Below are 16833 nucleotides of genomic sequence, written 5' to 3' on the forward strand. Positions count from 1 at the left end.
TATACAAAGAATCAACAAAACAAGGAGTTGGTTCTTTGAAAAAATCAACAAGATAGGTAAACCGTTAGCCAGACTAACCAGAGGCCACAGAGACAATATCCAAATTAATAAAATCAGAAATGAAAAGGGAGACATAATTACAGAAACTATAGAAATTCAAAAAATCATCAGATCCTACTACAAGAGTTTATAGTCAAAAAAGTTTGAAAACCTGAATGAAATGGACAACTTTCTAGATACATACCAGGTGCCATTGTAAAAACAGGATCAGATAAACCATCTAAATAGTCCCATAAGTTCTGAGGAAATAGAAGCAGTCATTAATAGTCTCCCATCAAAAAAAAAAAAAAAAAAAAAAAAAAAAAGCCCAGGACCAGATGGGTTTAGAGGGGAATTCTATCAGATCTTCAAATAAGAGTTAATACCAATACTCATCAAACTATTCCATGAAATAGAAACTCAAGAAATACTACCCAACTCATTCTATGAAGTCACAATAACTCTTACACCTAAACCAAACAAAGACCAACCAAGAAAGGAGAACTTCAGCCCAAACTCCCTCATGGACACTGATGCAAAAATACTGAACAAAATCCTGGTCAACTGAATCCAAGAATGCATCAAAACTATAATTCGCCATGATTAGGTAGACTTCATCCCAGGGATGAAGGGATGGTTCAATATATGGAAATCTGTTAACGTAATCCAGTGCATTAACAAACTAAAGGCAAAAAACCACATGGTCATTTCATTAGATGCTGGAAAGGCTTTTGACAAAATCCAGAATCCTTTTGTGATAAAAGTCTTGGAGAGATCAAGAATCCAAGGCCCATACTTAAACACAGTGAAAGCAATATACTGCAAACTAGTAGCCAACATCGAGTTAAATGGGGAAAAACTTGAAGCAATCCCACTAAAATTGGGGGCCAGAGCAATCAGGCAAGAAAAGGAAGTCAAATGTATACATATTGGAAAGGAAGAAGTCAAAATATCACTATTAGCAGATGATATCATACTATACTTAAGTAACCCCAAGACTTCCACCAGAGAATTCCTAAAGCTGATAAACAGCTTCAGCAAAGTGACTGGATATAAAATTAACTCAAGCAAATCAGGAGCCTTCCTCTACTCTAAGGATAAGCAAGATGAGAAAGAAATCAGGGAAATGACACCCTTCACAATAGTTCCAAATAATATTTCATACCTAGGTGTGACAGTATCGAAGCAAGTGAAAGATCTGTATGACAAGAACTTCAAGCCTCTGAAAAAAGAAATCGAAGAAGGTCTCAGAAGATGGAAAGATTTCCCGTGTTCATAGATTGGCAGGATCAATATTGTAAAACTGGCCATCTTGCCGAAAACAATCTACAGATTCAATGCAATCCCTATCAAAATCCCAAATCAATTCTTCATAGATATAGAAAGAGCAATTCTCAAATTCATCTGGAATAACAAAATCTATTTTCCACAACAAAAGATCTTCTGGGGGAATCATCATCCCTGACCTCAAGCTCTACTACGGAGCAATAGTGACAAAAACTGTTTGGTACTGGTATGCAGACAGGCAGGAAGATCAATGGAATAGATTGAAGATCCAGAAAAGAACCCACACATGTACGATCACTTGATATTTGACAAAGGAGCTAAAAACATCCAGTGGAAAAAAGACAGCATTTTTAACAAATAGTGCTGAATTAATTGAAGTTTCTGCATGCAGAAAAGTGCAAATCGACCCATTCTTATCTCCTTGTACGAAGCTCAAGGCCAAGTGGATCAAGAATCTACACATAAAACCAGACACAATGAAGCTTATAGAGGAGAAAGTGGGGATGAATCTTGAACACATGGGCACAGGGAAGAACATTCCTGAACGAAACACCAATGGCTTATGCTATAATGTGGAGAGCTGTTCAGTACTGCACCTTAAAGATGGCGCCCGTTTCCGCCTTCTCCTGTTCCACACAGAGTGTTCTTTGTGGTAAACAACTCCTTATTTGGTTGTAGCTGTTGATCTATGGTTGTTTCCGTATATGTGGACCTATCTGCTTGCGCCACATGGCTCACATGGGTTGGCTGCCTAGGGGGTTCTTAAGCTTTGCATGGGTGTTTCCCGGGATCAGAAGTCAGAAGAAGTCAGAAGTCAGAAGAAGTCAGAAGTCAGAAGTCAGAAGATTGTTCAAGGGCTCCTGAATTAACTGCTCAAAGAAGAGTTCATGTGCTGTGTCTTCTCTCGCTGGTCAAGTCAGGCGCAACACTCTAAGAACAAGAATCAACAAATAGGACCTCATAAAACTGCAAATCTTCTGTAAGGCAGAGGACATGGTCAATAGGACAAAACAAAAACCAACAAATTGGGAAAAGATCTTTACTAACCCTACATTAGGTAGAGGGCTAATTTAATATCCAATATATCCAAAGAACTCTAGAAGGTAATCTCCAGAGAATCAAATAACCCTATTAAAAATGGGAAGGTTTGGGTGGGAAAACAGGGGGAGGGAAGGGGACTGATGGGACTTTCAGGGAGTTGGGGTCCAGAAAAGGGGAAATCATTTGAAATGTAAATAAATATATCAATAAATTAAAAAATAGAAAAAAATGGGGTACAGAGCTAAACAGGGAATTCTCAACTGAGGAAACTCTAATGGCTCTAAAGCACCTAAGAAATGTTCAGCATCCTTAGTTATCAAGGAAATGCAAATCAAAACAACACTGAGATTGCACCTCTCACCAGTCAGAATGGCTAAGATGAAAAACTCAGGAGACAGCAGATGTTGGAGAGGATGTGGGGGAAAAGGAACACTTCTTCATTGTTGGTGGGATTGCAAGCTGGTAAATTCACTCTGGAAATCAGTTTGGCGATTCCTCAGAAAATTAGACATAGTACTACCTGAGGAGCCAGCTATACCACTCCTGGGCATATACTCAGAAGATGCTCCTACATGTAAAAAGGACACATGCTCTACTATGTTCATAGCTGCCTTATTTATAATAGTCAGAAGCTGGAAAAAACCCAGATGTCCTTCATCAGAGGAGTGGATACAGAAACTGTGGTATATATACACAATGGAGTGCTATTCAGGTATTAAAAACAATGAATTCGTGAAATTCTTAGGCAAATGGATCGAACAAGAACCTGTCATCCTGAGTGAGGTAACACAATCACAAAAGAACACACATGGTATACACTCACTAATAAGCAGGTGTTAGCCCAAAAGCTCAAAGTAAACAAGTTGCAATTCACCCAGCACAGGAAGCTCAAGAAGGAGGACTTAAGTGAGGATGGTTTGGTTCCTCTGAGAAATGGAACAAAATACTCACAGGAGCAATAAAGGAGATAAAGAGTAGAGCAGAGACTGAAGGAAAGGCCACCCAGAGACTTCCCTAGCTGGGGATTCATCCTATAAACAGTCACCAAACCTGACACTATTATGGACAACAAGAAGTACATACCAAAAGGAGCATGCTATGGTTGTCTCAGGAGGGGCCCTGCCAGAGCCTTATACATACAGAGGAAGATGCTAGTCGCCAACCATTAGGCTGGGTGTGGGGTCCCCAATGGAGGAGTCGGAGGGTGATCCAGAGGAGCTGAAGGGGTTTACAGCCCCATGGGAAGGACAAAAATGTTGACCACCCAGACACCCCAGGACTCCCAGGAACTAAACCATCAACCCAGGAGTATAAATAGGTCCCAGCCAAAAATGTGGCAGAGAAATGCCTGGTCAGGCATCAGTGGGAGGAGTGGTCCTTGGTCAGGTGAAGGCTCAATAGATGCCCCAACAAAGGGAAATTGAGGGGAGGAGGTAGGAGTGGGTCGGGTGGAGGGGCATATACTTGGAGGCAGGGGGTGGCAGGTTGGGGGTTCTCAGGAGGGAGGAAACTGGGAAAGGTTTTACCATTTGAAATGTAAATGAAGATTATATTCAATTAAAAAAATAAAAATAAATAAATCTCTGCTTAACTGAATTTCCTCATCTACAAAGTGAATATAGTAGAATTGCATAATGTTGAAGTGTGTGAGTGTGTGTGTGTGTGTGTGTGTGTGTGTGTGTGTGTGTGTGTGTGTGTGTTTGTATATGTATGTATTGTTTGGACATTATCACAAAATAAGTACATACACAAAATAATGAGTACATACATACATATCATGAATTTAATAAATTCTGTCACTGCAAATTGATATCTAAATATTCACATAGAGATCACTGATTTATGGTCATTTCCTGAATTCACAAGTGAAAACTTACTCAATAGTGACTTAGTTTATTATATTAAATTTTTAAAATGAAGATGTCAAAAGCATTGTTCTCAATACCATGTTGTAGTTTGTGATCCTGAAGCCATACAGGTGCTTCCCTGGGAGTCCAGACCTAACTAACATAAACACATCCAAATCTAGGGAGAGGGCTTGAGAGCAAATAATTCCATCATTTGCATCTCTATATTTAAATACAAGAATTTTGGAATAAACAAATTGAGTTTATCTTATTTAAAAAGATAAACCAACTGAATATATTTAGGAATGGTACATGAACTTCTTCCTCCTATGGCTTAGGTCACAGGAGTTGTCAGGAAGCTTCTGGATGAATTTCGGGCACACATTTTCTTGCAGGCTCCAAGGAGGAAACACCCGGGATGGCTGAACCCAGGAACTACTGGAAACAAGATATGCTATCATTATCCATCTTGATTTTAACACTTGTGGCCACTGAGTGCACCATAGGTATCATCGCAAGTGGGATCATCATGGCTGTGAATGCAGTCTCATGGATTCAGAAAAAGGCAGTTTCCATAACTGCTAGGATTCTGCTTCTTCTGAGTGTATCCAGAATAGGCCTCCAAAGCATCATATTGATAGAAACAACTTCGTCCATATTCAATGATTCTTTTTACAACAGTGTTTTATATAGAGTCTTAAATGTAAATTTTGTATTCTTAAATTATTGTAGCCTGTGGTTTGCTGCTTTGCTTAGTCTCTTCCACTTTGTGAAGGTTGCCAATTTTTCTTACCCACTGTTCTTCAAGCTAAAGTGGAGAATCTCTGAATTAATGCCCTGGCTTCTGGGGCTCTCAGTGTTCATTTCCTTCAGCTCCAGCATGTTCTTCTCCAATCCCATGTACACTGTGTACAACAACAGTTCTCTAAGTATCAACACCTGCAACTTCACAATGAAACCATACAGCACTGAGACCAATGTAGTCAATGTGTCTTTTTTATTCAGTTTGGGAATACTCCCTCCTCTGACAATGTTCATTGCAACAGCTACTCTTCTGATTTTTTCTCTCAGGAGACACACCCTGAATATGAGAAACAGTTCCACTGCCTCCAAAAATGCCCTCACAGAGGCTCATATGCAGGCTATCAAGGAAACAAGCTGTTTTCTCTTTCTCTACATTTTAAATGCAGCTGTTCTGTTTCTGTCCACATCCAACATATTCCATGCCAGTCTTTTCTGGAGTATTGTGCTCAGAATCATTCTGCCTGTCTACCCAGCTGGCCATTCAGTTTTACTGATTCAGAGCAATCCTGGATTAAGAAGAACATGGAAGCAGCTTCAGGCCCAATTTCATCAGTAATTACAAAATATATTCTGAGATTAGCACCCAACATGGGGGACCCCACAAAATGGACAATGAGCCCCACATTTCCCTTACCTGGATCTCTCTTTTCTATACACCTTTCTTTATCAAACCCAACCTGATTCCTAAACCTGATGCAAAGTCTGTGTACAGGATAGATCATCAATTGTCTCTAGTGCTTTGTGGGCACAGTCTTTGTGATATTTAATATATTTTTGTCCTTAGAACTCTGTTTATCTCCTACCTCTATCTAAGGCAGTGACCCTTGACATCCACTACAAATTGGACTATATATGTCTAACTGTAAAACATCATCTAGAACAGCTTTGCATTTCACAATAATTAAATAAGGACTTCTAGTGTTTTTAGAAGCTTTTCTTAGTACTCCAGGTGGTTTTAGTGTGCAAACATAGTGGATAAAGACACCAAAGCAGAAGCTTCTAAAACTTGAGTTCCTGAACTCCTCTCTTTCCCTCTTCATGTGCCTTTCAACCACATGGGAATTTTCTAAGCAATACTGAAAATGAATTTGTGTACAACCTCTGAAGATACAAGCTAAATAATTTGAGAAGACCTCCCAAGGTTAACAATACAAAAAGCATCCTTTAAACTAAAACCTAGCATCTGACAACTTATTGATAAGTGATTTTATAAATGTGTGGAAATGCAAAAGTACACACAAGAAGAATCTCACTACAGAATTGATCTTAATTTTAAAAAATCCTCTATATGCAAACTACAATATTAACATGACTTATATGTTTTGAATTTATTTATACTCTATGGGTGGATGCATGCAACAAAACTATAGAGGAAAACTTCCCTAACCTGGAGAACAAGATGTCCAAGAACATACAAGAAGCCTTCAGAACTCCAAACACACTGGACCAGAACAGAAAGTCCTCCTGGCACATAATAATCAAAACACCAAATTCACTAAACAAAGAAAGAATATTAAAAGCAGTAAGTGGAAAAGGGCAAGTAACTTATAAAGGCGGACCTATCAGAATCACACCAGACTTCTCACCAGAGATGATGAAAGCTAGAAGATCCTGGGCAGACCTCATACACAAATGCCAGCCCAGGCTACTATACCCAGCAAAACTCTCAATCATCATAAATAGAGAAACTAAGATATTCCGTGATAAAACCAAATTTACACAATAACTGTCCACAAATCCAGCCCTACAAAGGATAATTGATGGAAAATGCCAACAAAAAGAGGGAAACTACACCCTAGAAAAAGCAAGAAAGTAATCTTCTTCCAACAAACCCAAAAAATACCCACACAAATATAAAAATAACATCAAAAATAACAGGAAGCAACAATCACTATTCCCTAATATCTCTTAATAACAATGGATTCAACTCCCCAATAAAAAGACATAGGCTAATGAAATATCTCTCATGTAAATCTTCAATTTTATCAGAAAATGTTTGTAATTCCCCCTTTAATTAATTTAGTAATTTCTTTTATGTCTACCATTTTATCTGCATTATTTTTCATGATAATCTTCAATTGTAATATACCTTTCTATATACTTTTATATATTTTATCAGAAATGTTTTCAATGTAAATCTTTGATTTTATCATGCTTCTAATTCCACCTTCAATTACTTTAGAAAGAGTTTTTATATCTACAATTTTTATGTAAAATTTTCCATGAAATAATCAAAAAAGAATACTGAAAGGACATGCATGGTACGTACTCATTTATAAGTGGATATTAGCCATAAAATATAAGATACCTATGCTGCACTCCACAGACCCAAAGAAGCTAAATAAGAAAGAAGGCTCAAGTATGATGCTTGAATCTCACATAGAAGGGAGAATAAAATAATCATAAAAGGCAGATGGAGAGAGGGAACTTAATAGAAGAGGAAATGGGGAGTAGAGCGGTCAGGATAAGGTGTGGGGAGGGACCGGAGAGATGGCCACATGGCTATGAGATTGAATAGAAATCTGCAAGTAACTGAGGTGGGGACATTGGGGCATCACCTCAAGGAGGACCCAAAAACCTGGAATAAGTGAGGTGCCCACAAATCAATGGGGAGCCATAGTTTTGACTCACAAGGTTGGGGATATGAAACCTGAAGAAAGAACCTCCTGTAGCCAGGCAGGAATCCCAGTGGAGTGACATGGACACCAACCCTAAAATTTACCCTGTCTACAAGAAATGGAGGCACAGCGGATGAAGCAAACACTGAGAGAATAGCCAACCAAAAATATGGATTTTTTCTTCTTTAATATTTATGTTTTCAAGAATACATATTTGGTGTTTATTTATATTCCTATGTAAAATTCTGGAATAGTGTGACAATTATTAGCAGATGACTTCTTTAGCAGTTAAAGTATCTTAAGTACATAAAACGTGTTTACTCTGCTTTATGCCTTTCTGTCATTGTACAACCTTCAGTCCATGACCACAAAGATGTTTTTCATGTCTACTCAAAAAATCAGTATAAGATATTCAGTGGTGCTTCTCTGTGAACTCTCAGCTTGCCTACTTGAATTATGTGATTTGTGTCTCTCAAGTAAATACTCCATGTGCTGATAAACCTCAGTGCCATAGCCCTTTCTGTGGTGCTAAGCAGAATGTGATTGTGAGAATTAAGATGAACAGAAGCATTTGACTCAAGGTATCCAGCCTACGAATTTCAAAGAGATGATGTGATATTACAAATGTGTTGTGAGATTCATTTTATGTAAACACTAAAGATGCAGAATTCAAGTCCTCACAATTACACAACATGTACTTTACAACTGAGCTGCCCACCCAGTGCCCAATGGCACTTAGGAGGTCATTTTCAACCTACAAAGTTTGGGGTTCACAGTCAAAACAGCACTCAGTAACACATTTTTCACTAACTTGTCTGTGAAGGCATTAGCTTGCTAATCAATACACTTGTGACCCTCTACTTGGAAGTAGTAAAATTAATTCCTATCTTCCACTTTTGTTGTAATGATGTGCCCTATAAGATAAACACTGGTGGGACTCAGTTTATGATGACTCTGATAACAATCTTTTTGGATTTCTAAGAGTTTATCAATATATGGGATGCATTTTGAGCTTACAATACTTTTGCCTTATGGTGAACTTACCAGGGTAGAACCCCAATGCAGGTAGAGAAGCATTTCCATCAGCTTTGTTACAAACACTCCTCTGTTATCTGTCTCAGTTTTGTTTCTCTTCTTTAAAAGTCTCATACATGCACATAATTAATCCTAATCATGTTCATCCTATTAACCTTTTATTCCCCCTCCTCACTTGCTGAAATCCTACTTCCCAATAAGACTCTCCCGTCCTACTTTCATGTCTCTTGGATATGAGTTTCATTAGAATTTCTTGCATAAGGATAAATGATCATATGGTCAAACTGCCTTTTAAACACTCATGTGTTTACATGTAGCTCAGTGCTGTTCCCAGCCTTTTCAGGGAAGCTTCTTTATTGCACTGGGTGGTACTTAATGCAAAGTTGTCCCCTTACTTTGCACTTTCTGACCTCCCACTTCTGTTTCCTTGCTTTTATAAGTTGGCTTCAGCTTCCTTTGAGGGTTTGTTTTGTTAGTGTTTTATTCTTTTTAAACATGCGGTAAAAAAATTTCACACTGAAGAGTGTGGCCTGAAGTTTCTAACAAAGAAAAATCTGCTTATAAGTGCTTATATGTAAATCTAATAGGAATCTCTCTATGGTTGAGTCCTTTGTCTTCTGGATACTAATGATGTTTCTAAGTGATTTTTACCATCAGTATGAGTCTTCACAATCTGTGTCTTTCAGATCATGTGAAAAATAAAATTATATCCCCATGCTTAAGCTGGTCATTAGCTATTATTTGTTCCTAAAACAAGTAATAATTCAGCAGTGTTGCATTCAGAAAGTTGCATAGAGAGACAAGACAGTGGGCTGTGATTGGCACTCAGCAGCCTGGGCGTGGTTGAAGCAAGAAAGTAGGTTGTAGAGTGAAGGGAGAGAAGGAAGCATGCAAATAGTTGGTGGAGAGATCTAAGAGGAACAGAAGGTAAGCAATGTGTGTGCTATGAAGAGAAGAGAAACAGGAATTATAAAGGCCATTGCTATCCTTACTCCTTGGTAAATGATTTACTCTGTCCATCACTGGTGCAAGTAACAAACACAAGTGCCAGTGGCCGGATGTCTTCTTCCTTTGAGAACATTGACCATGCATGAGCAGTACCCTAGCCCAGAAAGATAATCAGGATCTGCAGAGTGGAGACCCACAACGGACTCAATATCATGTTATGGTGACTTCTCATCATTGGCCTATTGGATAATCTCTCTAGTTAGTTGTGGTACCAATTCACCCATGAGACTGTATGACTCTACGTTGAATTGCAGTTTTCCTGTGCTGTGTTTTACTTTGACCAGAAATTTATTTCCTTGAAATCTAAGGGCTGGACAAACAATTAATCATCCGATGTTTTAAAAGAAGATGTCTTTGCAGACACAGTATATGTGGGTGCCACTACAATGAGCAAGTATGTGATGGAGAGACGGGATAAAAAGGGAAACAGAACAGTCTGTGTCCTGTGAAAAGAGGCAGAAAGAAGGCCCCGGTTATGTGAGGGTGTTGAGGAACAGCTTCGTGTGATTAACCTGAACCACCACTGAGGCCATGGTAAATTCCCAGCCCATGCTTCCACCAAGGGCCATATCTGGGTGGTCACCCAGCAGCAGCAGGAGAGATGGCCCTAATGGAGCAGACATGAACGAACTGGTCCCATCCCTCACCAGGTGCCACAGACAGGAGAGCTGGCTATGTCCCTCACTTGAACTGGTCCTGGCGGTGTGGATGCAGAAGAGCTGGTGCTGACCAACTCATCTACCACCCAGGGCCAGATATTGAAATTTGAGCTAGCCCAACCCATCATCTATCCCATCCATGAAGTGCTGGAGCATCTGATGGGGCCAGTCTTGCAGAACTAATGCTGTAGGATCCCCATGACACAGGGCCACAACAAGATATCCAAGATGAGTCTCCCTGGTGAGAATCCAGTATTGAAAGTGTGGCAGAAGCCAGAGGCCTGGAACAGACCAATGACTCACTGCAATGAACACAGAAGCTGTAGGCACATTGCAGCCTCCATGGCAAGGTGTGCTTTTTTAAAAAATTAAGTATTTTATTTATTTACATTTCAAAGGTTATCCCCTTTTCTCATTTCCTCCCACAGAGGCCCCCTGTCTTATCCTACTCCCCCTTCTTTATGAGGGTGTACCCCCACCCACCCATTCCCACCTCCCTGCCCTCACATTCCCCTACACTGGGGCATCGAGCCTTCACAGGTGCAAGGGCCTCCCCTCCCATTGATGCCTGACAAGGCCATCCTCTGCTACATATATGGCTGGAGCCATGGCCTCCCTCCATGTGTACTCTTTGGTTGGTGGTTTAGACCATGGGATCTCTGGTTGGTTGATATTGTGGTTCTTTCTAGGGGGTTGCAAACCCCTTCCCCACCTTCAGTCCTTTCTCCCACTCCTCCATTGGGGACCTCATAATCAGTTCAATGGTTGGTTGTGAGAATCTACCTCTGTATATGTCAGGCTCTGGCAGAGTCTCACAGCAGACAGCTATATCCTACTCCTATCAGCATGCACTTCTTGGCATCCACAATAGTGTCTGTATTTGGTGAGTGTATATGGGATAGATCCCCAGATAGGGAAATCTCTGGGTGGCCTTTCCTTCAGTCTCTACTCCACACTTTGTCCCCATATTTGCTTCCATGAATATTATGTTAGCCCTTCTAAGTAGGACTGAAGCACCCACACTTTGCTCTTCCTTCTTCTTGAGCTTCATGTGGTCTGTGAATCATTGTATCTTGGGTGTTCTGAGCTTTGGGGCTAATATCCGCTTATCAGTAAGTACATACCGTGTGTGTCCTTTTGTGATTGGGTTACCTCACTCAGGATGTTGTTTTCTAGTTCCATCAATTTGCATAAGAATTTCATGAATTCACTGTTTTTAATGGCTGAGTAGTACTCCATTGTGTAAATGTAACACGTTTTTGGTATTCATTCCTCTGCTGAAGGACATCTGTGTTCTTTACAGCTTCTATTATAAATAAGGCTGCTATCCTGTCACCTGGGAGGCTCTGCTAGTGCATGACAAATACAGAGGGGGACACTCTTAGCCAACCATTGAACTGAGCACAGGGTCCCCAATGGGAGAACTAGAGAAAGGACCCAAGGAGCTGAAAGGGTTTGCAGTGCCATAGAAGGAACAATGATATGAGCCACCCAGTACTCCCTGAGCTCCCAGGGACAAAAACATCAAGCAGATAGTTCACATGGTGTTACAAGGATGGCCTTGTTGGACATTAAAGGGAGGAGAGGCCCCCTGGTCCTGTGTAGGCTCTATGCAGCAGTGTAGGGGAATACCAGGACAGGGAAGCAGAAGGGCATTGATTGGGGCACAGGGGATGGAGAGATGGCTTATAAGACTTTCAAGGGGGGAGGGAACCAGGAAAAGGGAAATCATTTGAAATGTAAATAAAGAATATATCTAATTTTTAAAAAAAGACTGCTATGAACATAGTGAAGCATGTGACCTTGTTATATGTTGGAGCATCTTTTGGATATATGCCCAGGGGTGGTACAGCTGGGTCCTCAGGTAGTACTATGCCCAGTCTTCTGAGGAACCACCAGAATGATTTCCAGAGTAGTTGTACCAGCTTGCAATTCCACCAACAAAAAAGGAGTATTCCTCTTTCTCCACATCCTCACCAGCTTCTGCTGTCTCCTGAATTTTTGATCTTAGCCATTCTGATTGGAGTGAGGTAAAATCTAAGGGTTGTTTTGATTTACATTTCCCTGATGACTAAGGATGTTCAACATTTCTTTAGGCATTTCTTGACCATTCCAGTTTCCTCAGTTGACAATTCTTTGTTGTTGGTTTTGTTTTGTTTCCTTTTGCTTTAGTTTGTTTTGGGGAGAAGTTTGCAAGTATAGAAAGTAGGTATGGAGGGAGGGGAGATGAGTGGTATTGAAGTACAAGACATGAAATTCACAAAGAATCAATTAAAATGTTTAAAAAAAAAAGAAAGTCACTTCGAGGTGAGTATGAGAAGAAATTGGATTGGCTATTGAAGAAACTAAATAATAAAAATGCAATAGTAAAACATCAATAAAAGTAAAGAATATAGAATTTATGGAAAGTATGGTATTGATATTGATAAAATAGTCAAGTTCAATAATAATAAAGAAACATTACGGCGGCGGCGGCGGTAGCAGTGGCTGCTCCAGCTGAAGGGCCATCAGCAGTGGAACCAAGGCGACACAGGGTCCAGTTAGGCCCTGCGCCCACGACCACTGACCTTCGCTGACCAGCCGGGCGGCAAGCAACTGCGGTTCTGCAGAGCCTTTCGCTGCACGGAAGCCACTTCAGAACTCGGCTGCCCGCCAGTCAGGAGAGACTCACCGCCATCTTGATCCCGGGCTCCAGAGATCGGTCAGACTGAGGTACACAAACATAATCCTAGGCCCAACACCGCAGGGGTCTGAGCCAGACGGGCGTTGGCCTGCACCCAGGCCCTGGGCTGTTCGAGTGGCCATCGGGGCGCCAACCCAGCCAGGAGTTTTTTTTTTTTGCCCCGGCCGGTGCACGCGCCGCCATTTTGCCTACAGGAGCCAGAGTGCTCGGGAGGGCAGAGACTGCTAACAAGCGTAGCCTGAGGCTAACAAAACGGGGGTCTAGGCCCCAAAAGGCACAGGACTGACCCCAAGAACTGAGCGGCTTGGTGGGCCATCTGTGTGTCAACCAGCCCAGGAGGTTATTAGCACAACAGACTCTCCCAGTGCTTTCGCGGAGCGCGGACGCGCACGCCCGCCATCCGGGTCACCTGGCGGACCCAAATAACAGACATAGCCCTAGGGGAACTTTGCTCGGACCTTGGCCTCCCAGGCGTTTGCCTGGACTCAGGGCCCAGGCGACAAGGCTAACCTAGTGTGCGCCAGCCCGGTTGGGGAAATCGGCTGCCCAGCGGAGTGAGCGGAGCACAGGGGAGGTCACAGCAACATTCACCTTCGGAGCTCCCTGGGGGTGCACACGGGTTCCACCTGGTCCACAGACACAATCTGGGGCAAGGCCTCAGGCAGAAGCCCCCAGCTCAAATCTCTCCGCTTCAGATCAGCCTGGGTGGTCGCCACATCTCCAGGTCCCTCAAGAGGCTAGTGGGGGCTTCCGGGCGGCCAGCTGGGAAAAGTCGGTGTGCTCCAATAAATCCTGCGGGCCCCAGCGGGAGCCTTCAGGTGCCTGCTTTGGGATCTGAACAGCCTGGAAAACAGCACCCTGTCTATAGGCAGTGCAGAGTGTAAGCTGTGCACCAGAGGCCAACGGGGAAGGGGCAGCTTGCACTGGTGAGTCCAGCACTGACAAGACCAAGTAACACCAGTGAGAGCTAGATGGCAAAAGGCAAACGCAGAAACGTCACTAACAGAAATCAAGGCAATATGGCAACATCTGAACCAAATTCTCCTCTACCAGCAAGTCCTGGATACCCCATCACACCAGTAAAACAAGATTTGGATTTAAAATCACTGGTCATGATGCTGGTACAGGAACACATGAAGGTCATTGAGGAGAAAATGGATCAAAAGTTAGAAGCCCTTGCAAGGGAAACACAAAAATCATTGAAAGAAATCCAGGAGAATACAAAAGCCAACAAGGAGGAAATGCAAAAAACACTTAAAGAAATACAGGAGAACTTTGGTCAACAGGCTGAGGTCATGAAAGACGAAACACAAAAATCTCTTAAAGAAATACAGGAGAACTTTGGTCAACCGGCTGAGCTCATGAAAGAGGAAACACAAAAATCTCTTAAAGAATTACAGGAAAACACAAACATGCAAGGGAAGGAGCTAAGCAAAACCATCCAGGATCTAAAATCAGAAGTAGAAACAACTAAGAAAACTCAAAGGGAGACAACTTTGGAGATAGAAAGCCTTGGGAAGAAATCAGGGGACAGAGATGCAAATATCAACAACAGAATACAAGAGATAGAAGAAAGAATCTCAGATGCTGAAGATTCCATAGAAACCATGGACTCAACAGTTAAAGAAAATGCAAAGTGCAAAAAGCTTGTAACCCAAAATATCCAGGAAATCCAGGACACAATGAGAAGACCATACCTAAGGATTATAGGCATAGATGAGAGTGAAGATTTACAACTTAAAGGGCCAGCAAATATCTTCAATAAAATTATGGAAGAAAACTTCCCTAACCTAAAGAGAGAGATGCCCATGAATATACAAGAAGCCTACAGAACTCCAAACAGACTGGACCAGAACAGAAATACTTCCCGTCACATAATAATCAAAACACCAAATGTTCTAAACAAAGAAAGAATACTAAAGGCAGTAAGAGAAAAAGGCCAAGTAACATATAAAGGAAGACCTATCAGAATCACAGCAGACTTTTCACCTGAGACTATGAAGGCTAGAAGGTCCTGGGCAGATCTCATGCAGACTCCAAGAGAACACAAATGCCAACCAAAACTACTATATCCAGCAAAACTCTCAATCACCATAGATGGAGAAACTAAGATATTTCACGACAAAACCAAGTTCACCCAATATCTATCCACAAACCCAGCCCTAAAAAGGATAATAGGAGGACAACACCAATACAAGGAGGGAAACTCCACCCTGAAAAAAGCAAGATAGTAACCTTTCATCAAACCCAAATAAGTTAAGCAATCAAATTTAAAAAATAACGTCAAAAATGATAGGAAGTAACAATCACTATTCCTTAATATCTCTTAACATCAATGGACTCAATGCCCCAATAAAAAGACACAGACTAACTGACTGGATACGTAAACAGGACCCTACATTTTGCTGCTTACAGGAAACACACTTAAGGGTCAAAGACAAACACTACCTTAGAGTAAAAGGCTGGAAGACAATTTTACAAGCAAATGGTCTCAGGAAACAAGCTGGAGTAGCCATTTTAATATCAGATAAAATTGACTTTCAACCCAAAGTCATCAAAAGAGACTCTGAGGGACACTTCTTGCTGGTCAAAGGAAAAATACAACAAGAAGAACTCTCAATCCTGAACATCTATGCTCCAAATGCAAGGGCACCCTCTTTCATAAAAGAAACTTTATTAAAACTCAAAGCACACATTGCACCTAACACAATAATTGTTGGTGACTTCAACACTGCACTTTCCTCAATGGACCGATCAGGAAAACAGAAACTAAACAAGGACACAATGAAACTAATTGAAGCTTTGGACCAATTAGATTTAACTGATATATATAGAACATTCTATCCTAAAACAAAAGAATATACCTTTTTTTCAGCACCTCATGGTACCTTCTCCAAAATCGACCATATAATTGGTCACAAGACAGACCTCAACAAATATAAAAAGATAGAACTAATCCCATGCCTCCTATCTGATCACTATGGAATAAAAGTGGTCTTCAATAGCAACAGAAACAACAGAAAACCCACAAACACGTGGAGATTGAACAATACTCTACTCAATGACACCTTGGTCAAGGAAGAAATAAAGAAAGAAATTAAAGACTTTTTAGAACACAATGAAAATGAAAACACAACATACCCAAATCTATGGGACACAATGAAAGCAGTGCTAAGAGGAAAACTCATAGCCCTGAGTGCCTCCAAAAAGAAAATGGAGAGAGCATACATTACCAACTTAATGACACACCTGAAAGCCCTAGAACAAAAAGAAGCTATTTCACCCAGGAGGAGTAGAAGGCAGGAAATCATCAAACTCAGGGCCGAAATCAATCAAGTAGAAACAAAGAGAACCATACAAAAAATCAACAAAACTAGGAGCTGGTTCTTTGAGAAAATCAACAAGATAGATAAACCCTTAGCCAGACTGACCAAAGGGCACAGAGAAAGTATCCAAATTAACAAACTTAGAAATGAAAAGGGAGACATAACAACGGAAACTGAGGAAATCCAAAAAATCATCAGATCCTACTACAAGAGCCTGTACTCAACACAACTGGAGAATCTGGAGGAAATGGACAATTTCCTTGACAGATACCAAATACCAAAATTAAATCAGGACCAACTAGACCATCTAAACAGTCCCATAAAGCCTAAAGAAATAGAAGGAGTCATAGAAAGTCTTCCAACCAAAAAAAGCACAGGACCAGATGGTTTCAGTGCAGAATTCTACCAGACCTTCAAAGAAGAGTTAACACCAATACTCTTCAAACTATTCCACAAAATAGAAACAGAAGGAACACTACCCAATTC

General features: G+C 41.0%; 1 protein-coding gene across 1 annotated transcript; it reads left to right on the plus strand.

The window, feature by feature from the left end:
- The first annotated feature begins 4632 nt into the window (after nucleotides 1-4632).
- Nucleotides 4633-5574, plus strand: Tas2r39 (taste 2 receptor member 39). Its single transcript, XM_052172847.1, has one exon. It carries the CDS (start codon nucleotides 4633-4635, stop codon nucleotides 5572-5574), a length of 942 nt encoding a protein of 313 aa, XP_052028807.1.
- Nucleotides 5575-16833: the final 11259 nt, after the last annotated feature.

This window comes from Apodemus sylvaticus, chromosome 2 (genome assembly GCF_947179515.1).
Source record: "Apodemus sylvaticus chromosome 2, mApoSyl1.1, whole genome shotgun sequence".
In the NCBI taxonomy this organism is placed as follows: Eukaryota; Metazoa; Chordata; class Mammalia; order Rodentia; family Muridae; genus Apodemus; species Apodemus sylvaticus.